The 20062-nt window shown below is 40.8% G+C and overlaps 1 protein-coding gene across 1 annotated transcript in view; it reads right to left on the bottom strand.

Moving 5' to 3' along the window:
* NOX3 (NADPH oxidase 3) overlaps nucleotides 1-18163 on the bottom strand; it is an 81137-nt gene extending 62974 nt beyond the window's left edge. The window contains exons 1-4 of the mRNA XM_056563620.1: nucleotides 17738-18163; nucleotides 8820-8915; nucleotides 7604-7714; nucleotides 4432-4516 (exon numbers count right to left, since the gene is read on the bottom strand). Of these exons, the coding sequence (XP_056419595.1) occupies nucleotides 4432-4516; nucleotides 7604-7714; nucleotides 8820-8915; nucleotides 17738-18163 (718 nt within the window). The remainder of the gene's footprint in view (nucleotides 1-4431; nucleotides 4517-7603; nucleotides 7715-8819; nucleotides 8916-17737) is intronic.
* Nucleotides 18164-20062: the final 1899 nt, after the last annotated feature.

The following is a 20062-nucleotide window of genomic DNA, read 5'->3' as shown; positions in this document are numbered from 1 at the left end:
TAGGACCAGCCCTTGAGTGGAAATCTTGGATGAGTTCCCTCACTTTTTTTTTCCAGGACCTGACCCCTGATTGCATCTGATATTGCATCCTAATCTTGTTGCTACTCCTTTTCACTATTTGCTTTGTTAGTTGCGCACAGCCCTTTCTGTAAAAAAAATAAAAATAAAACAGTGTATTGAAATTCCACTGTAGAGCTAAATTGTTGTCATTACCTATACCAAACTAATTTTAAATTAAACAATGTGCAATTAAAATGAGTAATTCTTTAATTATGTGCATCATAACATTCATGGTACCCTATCCAGGAGATGAAACAAGTGTAAGAACAGTTATGTGGAGCCTGACTGACAGCAAATTCTGTCTTAATGACTTTCACACCCAAGATTTAGGACCACAAACATCACGGCATGTGAAAGATGTATCTGAAGGGAACTTATATTAATTAACCTAGGCAAGTGTGAAAATGAAAAATGTTGATGTATGTCGGCAAAGATGCTTTAATAATGGGATGCTGACAGCAGAGCTGTATTCATTATACACAGGCATGTGTGAAGACGAAAAGCTAGCATAAGCATAGATCCCTTGAGCGCATTTTCAATTGTGCTCTTGATTACAGATAACATTGTTGTGTATTACGCTTTGAACATGCTCTGGCTCCAACAGGCTCTAATTACATCCTTTCCAATTTTAGCAATTAAAGCTTAAATTTGAAGTAGTGTGAGAACCGAGGAGAAATTAAAGGTTGGCATGTAAACATAGATCTAAATGCACTTCTTTCAAGGTTGCTCACCTCTATTAGAAAAACCTGTTATTGACGCAGCAAGATAATGGCTGATGCTAATAAAGTAGGCTTTGTATATTTTAAGCTCAGAAGAAGCCGATTATATGAAACAATGCTTGAAAAGCAGCAGTGGTTACTTTTAACGTTGTAAAATAAGGCTCCTTTTGCGCTCCTTATTGCAAGATGTATTTTTAGAATTGATAATTTTCATATGGATTTTTTACTTTAGCATTAAGAGATAAGCCTCAGTATGTAATACTTATATCTCATAACTTATGTAACACCTTGGAATAAGAGATAACCTGAAACATAATACTACATACAGTGCATTCGGAAAGTTGTTAGACCCTTTCACTTTTTCACATTTTGTTAGGTTGTGGCTTGGGCTAAAATAAAAATAAAAATCCCCCCTTCAATCTGTACTCAATATTCCATAATGAGAATGTATTCATACCCAGTAGTAAGTAGTTTGGTAGTGAATTCTTTGGCAGTGATTACAGTCTACAGTCTTCTTGGGGATGATGCCACATGGTGGATTTGGGGATTTTCTGCAATTTCTCTTGGCAGATTCTCTCATGCTCTGTCAGGCTGGATGAGGACCATCAATGGACAGCCATTTTTAGGACTGTCCAGAGATGATCGATTAGGTTCAAGTCAGGGCTCAAGTCTGAGATCCAGAGTACTCTGAATCAGGTTTTCATTAAGATGAAAAGTATTTCAGTGGTTTCTGAATGGCATGGAACGGCCATAGCCTTGTTACACCCTGTCGTGTATACCTGTGTTGTGTCCTGCTATGCACTAAATAAACAATACTGGTCATTTTTTTTACCAGTATTTCACTAAGTATATACTTTGCTCCATTCAGCTTTTCCTCAACTCTGATCAGTCTCCCTGTGCCAGCTGCTGAAAAAACACCCCCAAAGCCCCCACCATGCTTCACAATAGGGATGGTATTGGGCAGTTGATGAGCAGTCTCCACACATGTCTTTTTCCACACATGACGCTTAAAATTGTTTCTCCCAGTCAAGAATCCTTTAGATGTCATTTTACGAACTCCAGGCAGGCTTTTATGTGGCTTTTACTGAGGAGAACTTTCGTTCCACTTTATGGCTACTGTGATGTAGTGATGGTTGGCCTTCTGGCAGTTTTTGCCATCTGCAGGATCTTTGAAGCTAAGCTGGACTGGCCATCGGGTTCTAGGTCTCCTCTTTAATTCCAATTTTAGAATTTTAATTTTGGGGGTAAAATGATTGGAAAAAAATAGTTTTTTATTTTTTATTTTAGTAAAAGGCTTCAACATAACAATGTAAAAAATAATGAAAGGGCCTAAAAATTTTTTGAATGCTCTGCATACAACAAACACTTTTTCATTAAAACTGCCTACAGATATTAGACAGTTAGGTGACAGCAATCACCTAAGATTAGCCTGTTAACATGTCTTCAGCTCAGTAGACTATATTAAGACAGGTAGTAAAAGAGGCTTACACCTCCAGTGACAATTAAAGGGGTCATCCAGGAATAGAAAAACAGATCTAATTTCTTTTAACCCCTTAAGGACGCAGGACGTAAATGTACGTCCTGGTGAGGTGGTACTTAACGCACCAGGACGTACATTTACGTCCTAAGCATAACCGCGGGCATCGGAGCGATGCCCGTGTCATGCGCGGCTGATCCCGGCTGCTGATCGCAGCCAGGGACCCGCCGGCAATGGCCGACGCCCGCGATCTCGCGGGCGTCCACCATTAACCCCTCAGGTGCCGGGATCAATACAGATCCCGGCATCTGCGGCAGTTCGCGATTTAAATGAACGATCGGATCGCCCGCAGCGCTTCTGCGGGGATCCGATCATTCATAACGCCGCTCTCCTTCCTCCGTGCGGCTCCAGGCGTCTCCTGCTCTGGTCTGTGATCGAGCAGACCAGAGCAGGAGATGACCGATAATACTGATCTGTTCTATGTCCTATACATAGAACAGATCAGTATTAGCAATCATGGTATTGCTATGAATAGTCCCCTATGGGGACTATTCAAGTGTAAAAAAAAATGTAAAAAAATGTAAAAGTAAAATAAAAAAAAAAGTGAAAAATCCCCTCCCCCAATAAAAAAGTAAAACGTCCGTTTTTTCCTATTTTACCCCCAAAAAGCGTAAAAAACATTTTTTATAGACATATTTGGTATCGCCGCGTGCGTAAATGTCCGAACTACTAAAATAAAATGTTAATGATCCCGTACGGTGAACGGCGTGAACGAAAAAAAAATAAAAAAGTCCAAAATTCCTACTTTTTTAATACATTTTATTTAAAAAAAATTATAAAAAATGTATTAAAAGTTTTTTATATGCAAATGTGGTATCAAAAAAAAGTACAGATCATGGCGCAAAAAATGAGCCCCATACAGCCACTTATACGGAAAAATAAAAAAGTTAGAGGTCATCAAAATAAAGGGATTATAAACGTACTAATTTGGTTAAAAAGTTTGTGATTTTTTTTAAGCGCAACAATAATATAAAAGTATATAATAATGGGTATCATTTTAATCATATTGACCCTCAGAATAAAGAACACATGTAATTTTTTCCATAAATTGTACGGCGTGAAAACAAAACCTTCCAAAATTAGCAAAATTGTGTTTTTCGTTTTAATTTCCCCACAAAAATAGTGTTTTTTGGTTGCGCCATACATTTTATGATATAATGAGTGATGTCATTACAAAGGACAACTGGTCACGCAAAAAACAAGCCCTCATACTAGTCTGTGGATGAAAATATAAAAGAGTTATGATTTTTAGAAGGCGAGGAGGAAAAAATGAAAACGTAAAAATTAAATTGTCTGAGTCCTTAAGGCCAAAATGGGCTGAGTCCTTAAGGGGTTAAAACATCTCCACATCTGTCCCCAGGTTATGTGGGGTATTTTAACTTGGCTCAATTCACTTTAATGGAACTAAACTGCAGAACCACACCCAATCTAGAGACAGACAGGGAGCATTTTTTGAAAGAAATTTGCTCTGAGTATTTTTTTTATTTATCCCTGGATAACCCCTTTAACTCTGGGGAAACAATAGGCTCAAACTGTTCACAAATAGGCACATCAGATATATATGCCAGGAGTATTTCTGATATATGCCAGTGTACAGGAACACAGGGGCATACCAAATTTCGGAAAGAATGTGTTGTTAAAAAGTACTCCAGTAAAGGGTTAAGCAATTGAAGTGATAGCCGTTATCACAGTGTCATGCCTGGCTGTATTTTTACAGTGAGAAAACCCAGGCTGTGCTCATCACACACTCAGGAGTCAAGGAGCTAAACATCCCAGGGGCACCGTATCCTGAATTCACCTCTGGCTGCTGTAATCACTAAAGATATACAGAGTAGGGGATCAAGTGCACTATCTTTACTGAGCACCTAGAACTGACAGCCTGGATAGTATTTAGGAAGCTAAAGAGCACAAGGAGGCAGAGAGCAGGGATGGACATAAAAATACATTGGAGGAACATAATGACGTGCCATTATACATCACAAATAATATTTTCTATAACTGAGATTTGTACCCTTTAGAAATATCATAGAAATAAGATTGTTCTTATTTTTAAATAGCACTGTTTTTAAATAGCACAGAAATTGTTCATGTTTTCTTGCTTAATATAAAAATTACCTGCATGAAGAGTAATCATATAGCCAACAAGCCTATGAAATGTAACGTTTTTGTCAAGCAGCCTTCTCAGATCAGCCCTGCAACACTAGAAAAATAAATATTTGATTGCCATACAGTAGAGTGCTAGAAAAAAACCACACAAACTGATTTTGTTACACTCAGGGCCATATTTGTCCCTTAGCTTTGGAGATCTAGCTAAAAAAAAAAATTAACTTCCATTGCCTCCCAGTGGACTTTTTTAGTATCTTTCATAGGGCTTCATAGCAGAGGCTCATCAGCAATGTGAAGTGAGCGCTGATTGGTGGGGCAGAAGTCAGTAGACTGCTGCTCAACCAATCAGGGGCAGGTGCACTGCTTTATAAGTGGCATCTATCACTTTGTCAGTGAGATTCCAATGGTTGGACCCCACTTTAAGTCTATTTACTTTGGAGTGATTTAAAGTGTACCTGTCAATAACCCAAAATTTTTATATAATGTAGATAATACCCTTATATGTATATTTGTAATATACATTGGTTTAAAAATGTCTATATTTTTGGGTGAAATAATGCTATCCCTGCAACTATTGTCTGTGTATCTCTGTGAGGAGACTAAATACAAGAAGTGAGGGCAGGACACGTAGGGCTCTGTGCAGGATCCTGGCTTATCAATCATCCTGCTGTGAGAGAATCAGTACGCAGAGCCCTGCTTGTCCTCAGTGTACAGAGGCCTGCTTGTCCTCAGTGCATAGAGCCCTGCTTGCCCTCAGTGTACAGAGCCCTGCTTATCCTCAGTGTACAGAGCCCAGCTTGTCCTCAGTGCACAGAGCCCTGCTTGTCCTCAGTGCACAGAGCCCTGCTTGTCCTCACTGCACAGAGCCCTGCTTGTCCTCAGTGTACAGAGCCCTTCTTGTTCTCAGTGTACAGAGCCCTGCTTGTCCTCAGTGTACAGAGCCCTGCTTGTCCTCAGTGCACAGAGCCCTGCTTGTCCTCAGTGCACAGAGCCCTGTCTTGTCCTCAGTGCACAGAGCCCTGCTTGTCCTCAGTGTACAGAGCCCTGCATGTCCTCAGTGCACAGAGCCCTGCTTGTCCTCAATGTACACAGCCCTGCATGTCCTCAGTGCACAGAGCCCTGCATGTCCTCAGTGCACAAAATCCTGCTTGTCCTCAGTGCACAGAGCCCTGCCTGTCCTCAGTGTACAGAGCACTGCCTTTCCTCAGTGTACAGAGCCCTGCTTGTCCTCAGTGTACAGAGCCCTGCTTGTCCTCAGTGTACAGAGCCCTGCTTGTCCTCAGTGTACACAGCCCTGCATGTCCTCAGTGTACAGAGCCCTTCTTGTTCTCAGTGTACAGAGCCCTGCTTGTCCTCAGTGCACAGAGCCCAGTCTTGCCCTCAGTGCACAGAGCCCTGCTTGTCCTCAGTGTACAGAGCCCTGCATGTCCTCAGTGCACAGAGCCCTGCTTGTCCTCAGTGTACACAGCCCTGCATGTCCTCAGTCCACAGAGCCCTGCTTGTCCTCAGTGCACAGAGCCCTGCTTGTCCTCAGTGCACAGAGCCCTGCTTGTCCACCCACACTTGCTCACCCTGAATTTGGTCTCCTCACAGAGACACACAGGTAATAGCTGCCGGGACAAACATATACACATTTTTAAACAATGTATATTACAATTATACATATGATGGTATTATCTAATTATATAAAATGTTTTAATAAATGACAGGTACACTTTAAGGAGCACTATTGTGCTATTCATTTAGAATTTAGTATTATGTATAAGAATAGAAGGAAAGATTGTCCAGCGCTAGGCATGCAGGTAAAAGCCTGCTTTTATTTGGATAATCCAAATAAGACATTGTCCTCCGTCAGTGACTTTTGTTGGATTATCCAAATAAAAGCAAGCTTTTACCTGCATGCCTAGCGCTGGACAATCTTTCCTTCTATTTGTGGTGTGAGGCCGGGAGCGGGACCGGCGTGTCCCTGCGCAGGTGTTCTAGTGATTGGTCGGTACAAGCAGTTGCTACCTTATGTATAAGAATGTTTAAATATGGCACCCTCTATAGCCCTTTTTATTATTTGGCATATTTTGGGACACTGGCTGTATGGTGCTGTTTACTGTGAGAAGTACCATATGTGACATGTATGTGGTATAGTATTTGTACTGGGCATCACAGTATATGAGCAGGTGGTGCACTAAGGTTAGAAGCAAAAGTCAACAACAGGCCAACACAGATACTTTATGCAGTACAGCATTTGGGAACACTGAGTAGTGCAGAAGACAGGCAACTGGGATCAATGCAAGTGCTGGAAGTAGGAGTAGTATTAAAACTAGTAACAAGATTAATAATATTTAAGAGAGATATAGAGTGGAGATTTTTTTTGTTCCTGTCGTGGTTTGGAATATGCTGAAAAAACAATGGTGTGCAAGGAACTGGAAGTAGTCGTGGTGGTCTTGGCCAGATGGTAGTTGTTTATTCTGCCTTTGGCTGCACATGCACACTGGTGAATTTATCTTTCCATTCCTCAGTATGTTATTCAGTAGACTGCTTGAATTGTAACATTTTATCCATATATTGTTTTTAACCAACAACATTGTGGGGGTATCATTAAACATTTGACTGTATTAGGTTATCTTTGTTTTATTCAGTTGCTTTTCTGTGTTGTTATTTAGTAAAGGCATGGTGTTATTATTCAGATTTTGTAGCAATTTTGGCAGTTTTACACACAATGAGGGGAACTTTTCAAGGATGGTGTATGTGAACAATCTTTCTACACCTTTAATTTGGGAGGTGGTAATGTGTACATGCACCAAACTTATTAAATGTTTGCATAATATGTGATAAACATGGGTAGTGCACTTAAATAAACGACAGAAAAACTACCTGATTTTTACAAACCTACACAATTGTTAGAAAATCCTCTACTTGAAAAGTCGCAAAAAAATTTACTGCATTAAATTTATAAACCAATTTAGAGCTAAAATAGAGTCTACATACAAGGATAAATTTCCCCCCAATGTTTTGTGAACAATTGTAGATCTTCCTTTTCATTAACATTTTTGCACAACCTAGGAGTTTATACAAAAAAATGTGCTGGGCACAGCCCTTGATAAATTTCCCCCATGGTGCTCAGTCTTAGTGCCTAGGGCACAGTGAGCTGCACATTTAGCCTTGGCTATATTTATTTTCTACTTACTGCACTGGTTCCTCTGAGTAGAGACAAAAAATTACGACAGACCGGCAGTAAAATCAGCATGCAGTTGAAGTTTAGACACATTGCGGAAGCTCTTGCCCATGCTAATGTAGACTGCAGAGAAAATTTCAAGACAAACATGTTCAGAAAAACAAGTAAAATAAAGGTTCAGTTTGAAAGTCTATTTCTGAGAAGTGGGGGCATGGCACACCATACATACATGTTACAATACAGCTCTATCTATGTATTTATTAATTCAAATGTCTCCATAATCTTTTTATAACAATACATAATACCCTCAAACCTGTTTGCTTTTAAAGAGCTACAGTGAGCTATCTTGGATTTCTGATTTCATCTCTTGAAAGTTAAAATGTAAAAGGTGGGGTTAGGATTGGTTTCAAATGCGGTGTTATGTGCACTGTGATTCCATGACTAATGCTCTTTAAAGGAGATTATCTAGTAACCACACATCTGGCCACATGTATGATTCCATAGACCTTAAAGGGGTACTCTGCCCCAGAAAATCTTATTCCCTATCCAAAGGAGAGGGGATAAGATGTCAGATCGTGGGGGTCCCACCGCTGGGGACCCCCGGGATCTTGGCTGCAGCACCCCACTTTCATTACTGCACAGAGCAAACTCGCTCTGTGCGTAGGATGGGTGATACATGGGCCAGAGCATCATGACATCATGGCTCCGCCCTTCATGACGTCACAACCTGCCCCCCCTAATGCAAGTCTATGGGAAGGGGCGTGTAGACCGCCACGCCCCCTCCCATAGATTTGTATTGAGGGGGCGGGCTGTGACATCATGATGGGCGGGGCCATGACATCACGATGCTCCGGCCCCTGTATTACCCCGTCATTATGCACAGAGCGAATTTGCTCTGTACAGTAATGAAAGCGGGGTGCTGCAGCTGAGATCCCGGGGGTCCCAGGAAGTGGGGCCCCCACAATCTGACATCTTATCCCCTATCCTTTAATTAGGGAATAAGATGTCCAGGGGCTAAGTGCCCCTTTAAAAATGAATAGCAATCCGTATTATACATGGGCCGGCAGGGACTATCAAAGCTGCTATCACATTGTGGCTCTTCTTTCTGGCTTTGGTGATGGAGAGCCAGCCCTTTATGGAGGCCATATGCCCTATATAGTCATATACACATGAGATGTCAAAGTAAAACAATTCTTTTAAACACTACATAGAAGTGTCTCATACTTACCCCTAGTATTATCCGTGTATAGAAGTATGAATCAGCTTTATCATACCAGATAAAGGTATCAATAAATAAATATGCATTTAATCCCAACCATATTACCTGCAAAAGAACATTGTTTTATCATTATGACCATTATTGTCTTTGAGATATATTTAATTTCAGTGCGCAATCACAGAATATAGGGCACAGCTATATGATTATATAAAGATAAAGTGACTGCAATACCAGACACAGCTCAGGAACAGACGTTGTACTACTGTCGTACTACTTTGAGAAAAAAAGATCATTTTATTTTCTATTATCTAGGGCAACCCATTTAATACAGGGAAAGATACTGGTTAGCATATTCTGCTGGCCTAAATGTTAAGTAAATTGCTGCCTTCTCTGATGCAAAATAATATTGCAATAATTAACAAGAAAACTATTCCCAAACATCATATTATTACATCAATATTATTACGGAACTATTAAATTATTATTACGGAATTATTAAATATTCATAATATATCACTTAAAATCAGTGAAGTTCTAAATGAGAACATAAACACTGAATTATTTTAGTTGAAAATACCATAATATGATTTCACGGGTATCTATAGGAACACTATCTTTACAATTTGCTTAAACAGTTTGACATTTACTCTAACATCCCTAGAGGACGCAGGATGTGCAAGTATGTCCTGAGCCCACTTGAGTCCAGCAGCCAGGACCCACCCAATGTTAATGAAACAATACAGTAAATGGAATTTTAGGTCATTTCGTATACCCATATATTCCCATCAAAACAAAAAATGGTACAGATAATGACAGATCACAGTGTAAAAATTGCTGTGTCTCTAAAGGGGTACTCCGGTGGAAAACTATTTTATTCAAATCAACAGATTTGTAAATCACTTCTATTTAAAAATCTCCCAGTACTTATCAACTGCTGTATGCCCCAGAAGAAGTTGTATAGTTCTTTTCTGCCTGACCACAGTGCTCTCTGCTGACACCTCTGTCCATGTCAGGAACTGTCCAGAATACAAGCAAATCCCCATAGCAAACCTCTCCTGCCCTGGACAGTTCCTGACATGGACAGAGGTCAGCAGAGAGCACTGTGGTCAGACAGAAAAGAAAGTCAAAAAGAAAATAACTTCCTGTGGAGCATACAGCAGCTGATAAGTACTGGAAGATTAAGATTTTTAACCCCTTAAGGACCACAGGATTTTTCATTTTTGCACTTTTGTTTTTTCCTCCCCACCTTCTAAAAATCATAATGCTTTCAATTTTCCACCTACATACTCATATGAGGGCTTGTTTTTTGCTACACCAATTTGACTTTGTAATGACATCAATCATTTCACCACAAAATCTATGGCGAAACCAGAAAAAAAATATATGTGAGGAAAAATTGAAAAAGAAAAACACACAACCTTTCAGGGCTTCTAATTCTACCGAACTTTTCGGTAAAAACGACACCTTATCTTTATTCTGTAGGTTTCTATGATTAAAATGATACGCAACTTATATAGGTTTGATTTTGTTTTACTTCTGTTAAAAAATTATAACTTTTTGCACGAAAATTAGTATGTTTAAAAATGTCTTCCTCTGACCCCTTTTTGTTTTGATGGGACTTTTTGATCGCTTTTTATAAAAAAAATTTAGGGTGTACAAAATGACCAAAAATACACATTTCTGGACTTTTGTATTTTTTTATGTATACGCCATTGAATGCTGTGAAGTTTAATTAACATTATATTTTTATAGTTCAGACATTTGGCACGCGGCGATACCACATATGTCTATTTTTAGTATTTTTACATATTTTTATATAGAATTTGGGAAAAGGGAGGTGATTTAAACTTTTAATGTGGAAGGGGTTAATTTTTTTTTTTTTACTTTTATTTAACTTTTATTCAACTCGAGCCCGCGCCATACACTGGTTGCAGTCTTAGGACGAGCCTTTCGTCCTTAGTGGGCAACCAGTTAAATAGAAGTAATTTACAAATCTGTTTAACTTTCTGACACCAGTTGTACCCCTTTAACCTCTTAAGGATGCAGGTAAGCTCTGGACTTACTCTCGTGCTATAACACGGGGTCACCGGCTGACCCCGCAGCATAGCGGGTTGGTCCCGGCCCCTAGAAACGAGCAGGACCCATGGCTAATACCGGACATCAGCGATCGCGGTGATGCCCGCTATTAACCACTTAGACGCAGCTACCAAACCTATTGTTCCACTCTGTGTATGAGCCATTTTTGTGGAAGTAAATACTCATGTGTTCAACAATCATTTTTAAAAGGGAACCCACTAAGAACCCCTTAAAAGTTCATTTAGAGTGTCAGAGCTCTCTTGTAACAAACAGACCACCAGTCTTGAATGGACATGGGTTTTAACCACTTGTAAACAATAATGTTTAGCACTGACAGCAAGCAGATATTGAAACTGATAAATAAGCTAAACCAAACAAATAGAAAAAAAGTACATTAAAAAATGTTTTATTATGCCAGGAATAAGCTTTAATGACATAAAACTGAACAACTTCTTTAAAATGTGTATGATAGGGCTACAAGGTAAATAAATTCCTCAATTTAATTCACTGTTACAATACTTAGTCACTTGTACTTGGAACACATATCAACCCCTTTCACAAGTCCTTAGTATCCTTCAAGTTTCTATTAACATAAAAAGGAATAATGAACAGCCTCTCCCATTAATGCCGACCATTAAGATTGGAAAAGAATTCACTAGTATTTTTCCTTAGCATGAAAGCGAAGTCAGTTAATGAATATACAAGTTCTAAAGAACCAGTGAGTTTTTTATCATTATTAAATAAAGATTTATGCTTATTATGCAGAAATGGAGGAAGTAGATCAGTGCTGCGTGTAGTCCCATGAATAACAGCCTCAGCAGCATCAGAGGGGGAAAAAAGGCAGGTTTTTAATGAGGTCTGACAGAGCACTCCATCATGTACACTACCATGACTGTGCACTTGAATCTCTTTAAAAGCCTAACTTTGGAATCTATGATCTGCTGGTGCTCATGTAACAAGACATAAACTCTCACACACAGAGACAGAAGAGTTAGACCAGCACATTTTTATCTACATTATGAAATATTAGAAGTTTTCTTGGGCGTCTTAATTAAGTAGCAGCTACTTAATGTTGAAATGATTTGTTGCTCGGCAAAGCCACTGAATTTGACAGCACGTTTCCAGGGTAAAAAATGAGCTTAATAAATTTTGCAAAGCAGTTATTTAGATTTCGTGTCACTATAAACAATACCATTTCTTTCATAAAGAACTGCTGGTTAACTGTAATAACTGTAAGTTATGCTAAGATATCATATGAGTGTATGTAAATGTCTATTGCAAATATGCTATATGCAGGGTAATAGCAGAAATAGCAATCTGTCTCTACAGAAAGACAATAATATAAACTAGTTTAACAAACAAAAAGAACAAGTTGATGCTTACACTTACCAAAAGTAAGAAAGTTGTAGTTTCGTTTAGAATCCAGTAGCCCATTTTAAGTTGTAAATGTTAAACAGAAGCAGCAATATAAAGGTGAAAGACCTTTAGCACCTAATCTCTGCCCTGGCTCTGTCTTTCTGCTTTGAACTCAATCTTTTGTTCTAGGAATTTTCTAATTAAAATGTATCTGCCAAAGGCCATCACCAACCTGTCAAGATCCTTTGACTAAGATGCACATAAAGGTGGTCTATCTTCAGTGTCATTCCTTTGAGTAAATAAACCGTAATGCTTACTCATTACTGGGTGATCACAGTATCCTTATGATATACTTAGCTTTAATTCCTAAGAAAATTAAAATACCTCCTAGCTTTTATACATACACAACATATTATACACTGATAATGCAATGTGTATGTGTAAGGATGAATAGTATACTTGTAGGACATTTGTAACATGCCTAAAATAACTTTGAATCATTCCTAAAAAAAAAAACTTAAAAGTTAAGCTAGAAAGAGCTCTTCCTGTCTTTATGAAAGGGCTCCTCTTGTCAGTATGAATGTGCTCCCACCACATTAAAATCAAAGGGCTCCACATTGGCAATATCTGCTTTTAAAACAGCAAGGGTGATCTCCATAGGCAAAATGTGAAATTCAAACAATTTAAATGTTTGGAACTGAATCATGGCTCTCCCTAGATATCAGTTTGCATGGGGTTGAAAAATAATTTTTTGGAATGTTCACAATAGCGGCTTTCTTTTTATTAACATAGAAGAGAATCCTGCTAGATTGACTAAGAGCTCAAATATTGTTTGAATTACACAATGCCATTGTCATGTCTGTCCTGGTCTGTGTTCACACACAGCTATTGGATTTGCTGTGTGTGAACAGTTTTATGTTCTCTGGTCAGGGAATAGTTAATGTCTCTGGCTTTTTCAGACTCAGCCTCTGTTGTCCAATAGCCTTTAGGGTGTGTCTATTTAAAGTCAGCCCAGCCTAGCCTCAGTGCTGGTGATTGACTTCATTTACTGATTGACTTCCTGATGTCTAGCTGCTAACATGCTGGTTATGCTGCTAATGGAGGCTTGGTAAAACAATCTTTAAGCTTTTAGTCTACTATCTCTGTTTTAGCATGCACTTTGTATTTTCTGGTTTTAGCCATGTTAGGTGGCATGTTCTTAGTGGATTTTAAGCTGTGTTTGTTTAGTCGGTTTTAGGATTTGTTTATCCTTTCTGCAATGTGTCTATTCACACTGTGTTTTCTCTTGTATCCGTTTATGTGAAGTTCTGTGTTTTATATTTCAGTTTTTCTACTGGGCCAGCATCCTGACCACACGGTGGAGTGTGCCGCTGGCCAGTAGTCTGTTTGGATTTATTATTAATGGCTACTCCTATAGTGGAGTGGAGTGTCCAGTTTGTTTGTTCAGTGTGAACAGTGTTCTATAAATATATACTGTGTATCCAGGCATTCCTATTACCTGTCCATGGGGACCTCGTGTCTACTGGAGGTTTGCATAGGGAATGCAAATATTCCTGATTAGCTTCTAGTCCATGGGGACTTTGTGTCTACTGGATGTTATGTGTCTACTGCGGATTATGCTATATTCCTGTCTGTACCTAAAGTCTGTTGACTTATCCGTTTTCCTGTCTGGTGTTTTGAACTCTATTTTTTATTAGTTCTTGATTTCAGATCTTTGGAGTTCTGTACATGACTACTGATCTATAGTGTCCTCTGTTCATGACCACGGATCTATAATGTCCTCTGTTCATGACCACTGAGTCCTCTGTTCATGTCCGCTGATCTATAGTGTCCACTGTTCATGACCGCTGATCCTTAGTGTCCCCTGTGCTGCTCACTGATCTGTGTCCTCACTTATACTGTGAGTTCTTATGACTTATACTATTGAGTTCTATGTTCCTGTTATGTTTCTGATTTGTAACTATTTGTTAGTATGTGTTTTTATTACGCCCCTGCACTTTAGTTCAGGGAGGGACCGGCGCCCAGTTGTAGATCCACCGTTTAGGGTGGATGGGCAAGTAGGCAGGGAGATCGGTTTTAGGGTCAGTTTAGAGCTCACTCTCCCTGTCCCCCGGTCAGTCCCTGACAGTCATTGGCTAAACATGCTCTAGACCAGGCATGCACAACTTAGCAGTAGGTGGGGGGAGAGGGGTTAAAATGAAAATAGGCTACACTTTTCAGGGAAGCACATAGGTTTTTAGCTGGGTATTCCCATCTCAACTCATGTAGTTAAACTGCATGGAACATCAAGTTGAATATTTATGCAAATACATTCACTTAGGAAACTCCTACTAACATTTCCTCCTGCTCCTTACTTTCCCTTGTTGACAGCTCGCTACAACCTATAAGTTTTTTCTTCAACTGTATAAGCTACTAGCTGAGTACCCGGTAGAGCCCTGCAAGGGACTGGTTTTTCAATAACGCTCCTGCCCACTCCCGATTATTTTTTTACTAATCTCACCCACTTCAACACCCACTCACTCCAGCTAAAATGTTTGTCCAATCCCGCCCACTCCTGCTAAGATGTTTGTCCAATCCTACCTGCTCAAATAGGAATGTACAGACCCTAGGGAGCAATGCTCTGCAGTCTGCACATATGTGTATAGCAGTGTGCATGTGCATGTACATTCCTATACAGGTGGGAGTATGTGCAGACTGCAGAGCATTGCACCCTAGGGTCTTCTACAGACACTGGGGTGCAATGCTCTGCAGTCTGCACATAACCCACCCCATGTGTATAGCAGTGTGTGTGTGTGTGTATATGTACATTCCTATACAGTTGGGGGTATGAGTAGACTGCAGACCATTGCACCCAGTGTCTGTAGAAGACCCTAGGGTGCAATGCTCTGTGTCTGCACATACCGCCATGTGTATAGCAGTGTGTGGGGGTATGTGCAGACTGCAGAGCATTGCACCCTAGCATCTGTAGAAGACACTAAGATTCAATGCTCAGCAGTGCACTTACCCCCATGTGCATAGCAGTGCAGAGGCCCCATATCACCTCCTCATATCACGTCCTCATATCCCGTTCCCAAATCCCGTCCTCATTAGTGTTGAGCAGCATAGGCCATATTCGAATTTGCGAATATTCGCGAATATATTGACAAATATTCGTCATATATTCGCGAATATTCGCATATTCGTAATATTCTCGTTTTATTTTCGCATATGCGAAAATTCGCGTATGCGAAAATTACTATATGCGAAAGTTAGCATATGTAAAATTAACATAAGCGAAGATTCGCATATGCGAAAATTAGCATATGCTAATTTCCGCATATGAGAAAATTCGCACACCAGTCTCACACAGTAGTATTAGAGCCTTCTTTACACCACATAAGCTGGAAGCAGAGAGGGATGATCACTGTGATGTGTACTGTCAGGAAAAAAAAAAGAATATTCGTAATTACGAATATATAGTGCTATTTTCGCGAATATTCGCAAATTCGCGAATATGCGATATTCGCGAATAAAATTTGCATTGTGAATATTCACGAGCAACACTAGTCCTCATATCTAATCCTCATTTCTAATCCTCATCTCTCGTCCTCAGGTGGGGCTGAGTTGTGATGAAGATATTGTAAGGTGAAAATTGAAGGGTTGTGGCTTAAAGGGTGGGCATGTATTTTCACGATGGGGCATGGAATGCGTGAAGGCTGTGGCTTGCCAGCAGGACTGACACATTCACCAGAAGATGAAGAGCGGAGCTTGTGGAGTAAGGTAACAGAAGTCCTAAATACTTTCATGCGGTAGGTTAGGGTTAATTTAACTATTATATATTTTTATTTGACATATAAGTAACATGTGACCAAGTATTATTGAAATATCTCCAGCCATACATAAGTTATGCTAGAACATACACTTCCCATAGATTTGCATTGGACTTTAAACAAAAACCCTGACGATGCAAATGAGGGTAGGTTAGGGTTAAATTAACTATCCTATATTTTTAGTGGACATATAAGTAACATGTGACCAAGTATTATCGAAATATCTCCAGCTGTTTGGAAATTATGAAGCAACATATATTTCCTATAGAATTGTAAGGGACTATAAACAAACACCCAGATTCTCGCAAATGGGAGTGGGTTAGGGTTAAATTACCTATCCTATGTTTGTTGTTGACATAGAAGTAACATGGCAACAGCAGCAACAGCGATCGGCACTTCCCTTTAAGGCTAGTAATGAGGTATGTATAACCCACTTATGCGAACAGGAGAAATGTCCCAGTCCGTGCGGTGCACCGTCCACCTTCTATTGGTGCTACCACCCCTTGTGCGAGTATAAGCAAATTCAGACAATGCTAGTGGAATAGAAATGTGCGGAGGAGCACTCACGAAGTCCACTCACGGTTATGGTGCCAAGGATATCCTTATTCAGGTGCAAGTTAAAATATCAGCCGGACGCCAGGTTCCCGTGACAGGGGTAAGCAGCTTTCACACCCGCTCAAAGGGCGCTTCTTCAGACCACTCCCCCTGTCGTCACCTGACCCAGGTAAATACACCTGTCCTGGTCATGTGACGACAGGGGGGCGTGTTTACAAAAACTTTATTAAAAACACAACTAAAATCAATGTACAAAACTACAAAATCACAAGATATAAGATTATATCAAAATCTGCATGCAACTATCATAAATATACACTCATGTCGAGTCTGTCGTTAAGCCCAAGACCGCCCTGGGCGTTAGTTCTGAGGATCCATCGCCCTTCTCTCTGGAGCAGTGTCTTTCTAGTGTCCAGACCTGCTGCAATGTGAACGCGTTCTATAGCGAAAAAACGCATAGTATGAACATCGCTATTATGGGCCTCACGTATATGCTTGATCAGTCGGGGAGAACCTTTCACCGTCCTGATCGAGTTCACGTGCTCTCGAAAACGTACGTTCACTGCTTGCGTGGTGCAACCGATATAAAATCGGTCACAACAACACTGGATCACGTAAACAACGTTTTTTGTCCTGCAACAGAAAAAAATCTTTACACACTACTTCTACTCCTCCTATGTTAATGTGCTTGTCTGTACAGTAAAAGCTTCACCAATTACACCCTCCACACTTAAAGTCACCTTTCGGCATATCCTTAGTCAACCAGTTAGTACTGGGGGTCGGGTTTTTTAGGGAGCTACTGACTAAGACATTACTTAGATTTTTGCATTTTTTAAACATGATCAGAGGAGGTCTTTTAGTGAAGCTCTGGAGGTCCGGGTCGTTCTGCAATAAATTCCAGTTGTTGTAAATGGCTTTTTAAATTTTTTGGGCTAGCGGGCTATAAGTAAAGGCAAAAGAAAATCGGTCCCGATTATCTCTATCAGATCTGTCTCTTGGCTTACCTCTACTTGTTTTTTTCCCTAAAAGGGCATCTCTGTTTTTGGACCTAGCCTTATTAAGGGCTACGTCCAAAATATTTTTGGGGTATCCCCGCAACAGTAACCTGGCATGCAACTCTCCTGCCTGCACCTCAAAGTCCCTTTCCTCAGGATTTATTCTCCTAAGTCTTAGGAACTGTCCATAAGGGACAGCCCTCTTCACATGTTCGGGATGATAACTTCTGAAGTGCAGGAGGGAGTTGCATGCCGTAGGTTTGCGGTAGCCCTTAGTAACCACCTTACCATCCTCGACACCAACCTCCACATCTAGGAACTCCAACATTGGGGTCCCCACTTTCCAAGTGAACCTAAGGTTCATGTCGTTTTCATCGTTCAGGGCGGAGACGAAGCCCACAAAGGTGCACTCCGTCCCCGCCCACACGACGAAAACATCGTCGACAAATCTGTGGTACTGTACAATATGACCTATGAACTTATTCCTACTGGAAAAAACGTATTTCTGTTCAAAGCCTGCCACATAAAGGTTGGCTAAAGTACAGGCCACCGGGGACCCCATTGCGACCCCGCTGGTCTGCATGAACCAGTCGCGATTGAACTTAAAGGAATTACAAGACAAAACAAAATTGAGGGAGTCACAAATGAAATTAATGTATCCAATGCTTCGCCCCCGAGCACTGGAGGAAACCCCTGATGACCTCTACACTTTTCTCCTGCGGGATACTGGTGTAGAGGCTTTCAATATCGATTGACACTAGAATGCAATTATCTGGCACCAGGAGGTCCTACAGTGCCCGCAGGAAGTCATTAGTTTCTTTTACTAGTGCCGGGATTTCCTTTAACAAGGGGTGGAGTAGCCAGTCTATGTACTGGGAGATGGGTTCCGTTAGAGTCCCCACCCCGGAGACAATTGGTCTCCCGGGTTGGGACTCCAACGTTTTATGGACTTTGGGGAGGAAATACCACACTGCTTCTCTCGGGGTATCCGGTAGCAACCTCTCTGCAACTTTTTTGGACAAGAGTCCCTGCTCAACATATCTTCGTAAAAGGGTTTGTAGTCTACTTTTTTTGTAGTCTGATTTTTGAGGGGGCTGCTCCGCAATTTAGTGTAGTGCTGGGGGTTATTGAGCTGCCTATAAGCCTCCTTCAAGTATTCCCCTCTATTCATAAGGACAATGTTGCCCCCTTTGTCAGATTTTTTGACCACTACGTTGTCTGCTTTTCTCAACCTTTCTAACGCATCTTTCTCCTCTCTAGAGATGTCATCTGGGTCACGGGGGTAGCAGAGGGCCTTCACCTCTTCCAGCACCTTTTTCTGGAATAGGTCAAGGCCACTCCCAGGTATTTTCTGAGGGCAGAAGGGGGATCTTTTTACTCCTGTGAATTCGGGCACTTCTAGGGTCTCTGAATCACCACTACATTCTTCAGATAGGAGATCCATGAGAGTGTGCAGACAATCAATTTCTGATTGAGGGGCCTCCCGAAACACACTAAACCCCAGTGCTCCAATACTAACAGGCACATCACCCTCGGTACGTTGCTTCTCAGTGTTTTTATTGTTTATAGAAGTAACATGTGTACCAAGTTTTTTGTGTATGAAGGGTATTGTTTTACAAAGTTGAATTGGTTATGCAAAACACAAGCACTCTTCTGGCTAAAAAATAAGTAATGCGTCTTAGATGGTTAAAGGGGTACTCCGGCGCTAAGACATCTTATCCCCTATCCAAAGGATAGGGGATAACATGCCTGATCACGGGAGTCCCGCCACTGGAGACCCCCGTGATCCTGCACGCAGCCCCCCGTTAGAATCAGTCCCCGAAGCACTTTCGCTGCGGGTCTGATTACTGGCGATCACGGGGGCCAGAGCATTGTGTCACGCCCCCTCCCATAGGCTTGCATTCAGGGGGTGGAGCGTGATGTCACACGGGAGCGGGGCCATGACGTCACAATGCTCCGGCCCCGTGATTGCCAGTAATCAGACCCGGAGCAAACGTACTCCGGGGACTAATTCTAACGGGGTGCTGCGTGCAAGATCACGGGGGTCCCCAGCGGCGGGACCCCCGCGATCAGGCATCTTATCTCCTATCCTTTGGATAGGGGATAAGATGTCTTAGCGCCAGAGTACCCCTTTAAAGGGGTACTCCACTGGAAAACATTTGCTTTTAAATCAAAAACAGATTTGTAAGTTACTTCTATTAAAAAATCCCAATCCTTCCAGTGCTTATCAGCTGCTGTATAATACACAGGAAGGTCTTTTCTTTTTGAATTTCCTTTCTGCCTGACCACAAGTGCTCTCTGCTGACACCTTTTTTTTAGGAACTTTTTTTTAGTTAGGAACTTTTTTTTAGTTCCTGACATAGACAGAGGTGTCACAGAGAGCACTTGTGGTAAGACAGAAAGGAAATTAAAAAAGAAAAGAACTTCCTGTGGAGCATACAGCAGCTGATAAGTACTGGAA

The sequence above is a fragment of the Hyla sarda genome, chromosome 3, assembly GCF_029499605.1.
Source record: "Hyla sarda isolate aHylSar1 chromosome 3, aHylSar1.hap1, whole genome shotgun sequence".
In the NCBI taxonomy this organism is placed as follows: domain Eukaryota; kingdom Metazoa; phylum Chordata; class Amphibia; order Anura; family Hylidae; genus Hyla; species Hyla sarda.
The sequence above is the reverse complement of the archived record's forward strand: the minus strand, read 5'-3'. Positions and strand labels throughout refer to the sequence as shown.